The sequence below is a fragment of the Enhydra lutris genome, unplaced genomic scaffold (assembly GCF_002288905.1).
Source record: "Enhydra lutris kenyoni isolate GAN:26980312 unplaced genomic scaffold, ASM228890v2 scaffoldscaffold86, whole genome shotgun sequence".
In the NCBI taxonomy this organism is placed as follows: Eukaryota; Metazoa; Chordata; class Mammalia; order Carnivora; family Mustelidae; genus Enhydra; species Enhydra lutris.
In genome coordinates, this window is record NW_019154170.1 from 6,163,210 (window position 1) to 6,166,725 (window position 3,516).

At 61.7% G+C, this 3,516-nt stretch overlaps 1 protein-coding gene across 1 annotated transcript; it reads right to left on the reverse strand.

Moving 5' to 3' along the window:
* Nucleotides 1–127: 127 nt before the first annotated feature.
* Nucleotides 128–2,861, reverse strand: LOC111161656 (hyperpolarization activated cyclic nucleotide gated potassium and sodium channel 2). Its single transcript, XM_022525421.1, has 4 exons — nucleotides 2,588–2,861; nucleotides 2,253–2,417; nucleotides 175–343; nucleotides 128–143 (listed from the first exon to the last, which is right to left on the reverse strand). The coding sequence occupies exons 1-4, from the start codon at nucleotides 2,787–2,789 to the stop codon at nucleotides 128–130; spliced, it is 552 nt and encodes a 183-aa protein (XP_022381129.1). The 5' UTR covers nucleotides 2,790–2,861.
* Nucleotides 2,862–3,516: the final 655 nt, after the last annotated feature.

The window sequence follows — 3,516 nt, forward strand, 5'->3', positions numbered from 1 at the left end:
GGCGCGGGCCCCGGCGAGGCGGCGGCGGAGGGCGCGGCCGCGGTCCCCGGCGGCGGGCGGCGCACGAGGCGCGGCGAGCCGAGCGCCAGCGGCCCCACGAGCGGCCGCGCCACCTGCGGGCAGAAGCTCATGGCCACAGCTTGCTGCAAGGTGGCAATGGCCGAGGTGACCTGCGGCGGCGGCGGCGGCGGGAAGAGGCCCACGCGTGGGCCCAGCTCGGCCTGCTGCACCATCTCGCGGTCGTACTTGACGATCTCCTGGATGATGGCGTTCTCCTGGTTGTTGAACACGCCGGAGTTGAGGTCGTGCTGCACTTTGTGCAACAGGATCGAGTTCTTCTTGCCTGGGGGCAGGGCAGGGGCGTCAGCGGGGGGGCGCGGGGGCACGCTTCTGGGGCTGAGCTCGCGGGCCGGTGGCGGGGCGGCTGGGGGCGCGCAGTGACGCCAGTGTGCGGAAGCCCCATCTACGTGCAGCGTGCACGCAGGAGTGTGCGTGTACAGAGCATGGCACCCAGCGCCTGCTGCGTACAGTAAAACCTTTTTTATATACTGCGAGCATACATGGAACACCTCCTGCATACAGCCAGCGGGTGCTGGGCGTCCGTTCTATACATCCCACTGCGAGTACCAGCTCCTGCTCTGTACCGCCAGTGTGCACAGACCACCTCCTGCATGCCACCATGAACCTGCTGGCACCACACACACACACACACACACCTGTTGTAGATTATAAGCATGCATGGAGCACCTTCTGTATACAGTAGGCACTGAGCACCTGCTGGATACAGCAAGCACGTGGAGGGCATGCGGGTGTTGGGCCCTTGTTCTGTAGACTAGCACACGTGGGTCAAGAAACTGCTGCATCCGCGTAAGCACTCCCTGTATACAGCGAGCATGCTCAGGGCCCCTCCTGCCGATGGCTGATACCAAGTGCCTGTGGTGCAGAGCAGACAGAACCGAGCCCCTCCTGTGTGCGGTAAGCAGGCATGACCTGCCGCCGTGTACATACAGCGACCAGACACCGGGTACCCACTGTATTCAGCAGGCACTAATCCGGTACCTGTTTGTAGTAGGCACACAGAACACCCATGGCATAGGCACGAGACACCTACTGTATACTACCGGCTTGCCCCGAACACTTCTTGTATCCAGGAAACGTGTACCGTGCTCCCGCAGTATACAGCAAGCGCAGGAAGTGTGTGCGGTGCACACGAGGCAGGCCTTGCTGGACAGCAAGCCCGCGCTGTCCCTCCCATGTACTGAGCGCCCGCGGTGGGTGCCCAGCCGCATGCCAGGAGCGCTCGCCAGACACCGCAAGCACGTCGGAGAGCCTTCGGCATGTAGCAAGCAAATCTAAGCATCTTCACTTGCACATATGTTGAGCACCTACTGTATAGAGCAGACTGTTGAGTGCCTGCTGTATGTAAATATGAATGGAATGCTTCCGGTCTCTCCTCCAACACCCGTGCACGCCACCCAACCCTCTTCCTCTAGCTCTTTATTCCCACGGACAGCAATGGGGCCCGGTCTGCCTGACTCGGACATCTGGTCCACGGCGGGTCCTGAGGGCTCCACCTCTCCACCATTTCTGACATTACCCTCGGCCTCTCCCTACACCCAAGGCCACCACTTGAGGCCTCCGTCTCCCTCCTATAACCTACCCGCACTCGCACAGTGCAGATCCTATCGGCTCCTCCCCTGCCTAGCACCATCCGTGGCTCCCCACTGCTCCTGATTCATAGCCCAAACTCCTGCATCCACAGCTACTGGGGTCCCGTGTGCCTGGTCCCTGCCTGCCTCCCCAAGCTCCCTCCTCCCAGCTTCTGCAGCTCTCTGGACCCCAGGCCTTGGCCTGTGCTGTGTCCACTCCCAGAACATGCCTTGTCCCTTCATACCTGACAACACTACTCCTTCCAGCCTCCACCCAGCATCGCAAGGAAGCCCCCCAGCCCCCCAGCCCCTCCTCTGTAGCATAAGCCCAAGCATGGCCTCCTCGACAGCCTCCCAGTCCGGCAGCTACACCGACCGACACACTATAGGTGCTCCAGAAGCATCTCCCAAGGGAGCAGAAGTTGTGCACAACTGGAAACACGCCACACTCCCTCTTCCTTGGGAGACCAGGGCCACATCTGGCCACGGGCCAGAGCAGGTCAGAAAATCGGGTCTGGGGACTGGAAGGGCCCTGGAGGGTCCGTCGGCCGGGCCACGCCACCTCTTCACGGGCTGACGGCCCCTGGAGACCAGCCCACTCACCGATGCGGTCCAGGCGGTCGATGGCGACAGTCTCGAAGGCCCGCCGCATCATGGGGTACTCCTCTAGCACCTCGTTGAAGTTGTCCACGCTCAGGGAGTAGAGGCGGCAGTACGTGTCAGCGCGCACGCTGGCCGTGCGCCGGCCCCGCGTCAGCAGGCAGATCTCTGCACAGGGCCGGGCGGCGGCCTCAGCCCAGCAGGACCTCGGCCTCCAAGCAACACCTTCTTGCCCTCCCAGCCCTGGGGCCTCCCACCTGCTGCGCAAGCCGCCCAGCCTCCTCCCCTCTGCTGGGGCGCACCTGCACCAGCACCCCTGTAGGCCCCCGGACACTCACCCCCGAAATAGGAGCCATCGGACAGCTTCATCTCCTTGTTGCCCTTGGTGAGCACGCTGAGCACGCCGTGCTGGATGAAGTACATCTTCTTGCCCACGGTCCCCTCACGGATGATGTAGTCGCCCGGCTGGAAGACCTCAAACTTGAGTTTGGTCAGCATGGCCGTGACAAAGTTGGGGTCGGCATTGGCAAACAGGGGCATCGAGGCCACCAGCTTCCGGCAGTTGAAGTTGACAATCTCCTGCAAGGGTGGGAAGCGGGGTGACACAGGGCCCAAGTCCTTGTCCCCTCTCGCCCTCCTTTGGGGGCTGTCTCCTCCTCAGACCCTCAGCTCTTAATCTACCAAAGGAATTCGACACCGTAGCCTGAAGCGGGCACCTTCCTTCCTGGGCGGACCCCGGAGGCTTGACCGCAAGACAGGAGCAAGACAAGATGTGTGCTGAGTCCCCGCCCGTTAACTCTGTTGGCCACAGCGGCCAGTGCGATTAGGCAGGAAAGGCCGTCAGAGACATAAGAACAGGGAAGGAAAACATGACGCCAAATCCCTCTACTATCTTCTTTAACATGCTGACCCAGAAGGGGAACCCAGAAGAATCCATGGAAAAGCACAACGGTCCAAGGAGTCAACCCAAACAGCGAGCGATAACACAAAGAATCAGCGCACAAACCCAAGAACAGTCAAGGGCTCCGCAGCGGCAGAGGTCAGGGTGAGGGTGGGACGTCCCACAGTCGATCTGAGCGTTAGTCACGTGAGGGTCCCACGCTCGCCCACGGAGTGCGCACACCAGGTAAGACGTGTTTCAGTAAAAGGGGGAGCTGAGCCTTCCAAACCGACAGCCCTCTTGTGTGCCAATGAGCCACGGAGAAGACGACACAGCAGACAGGAGGACCCTGTTTACGCCGGCACAGAGCGCTGAGCAGGACAGCAG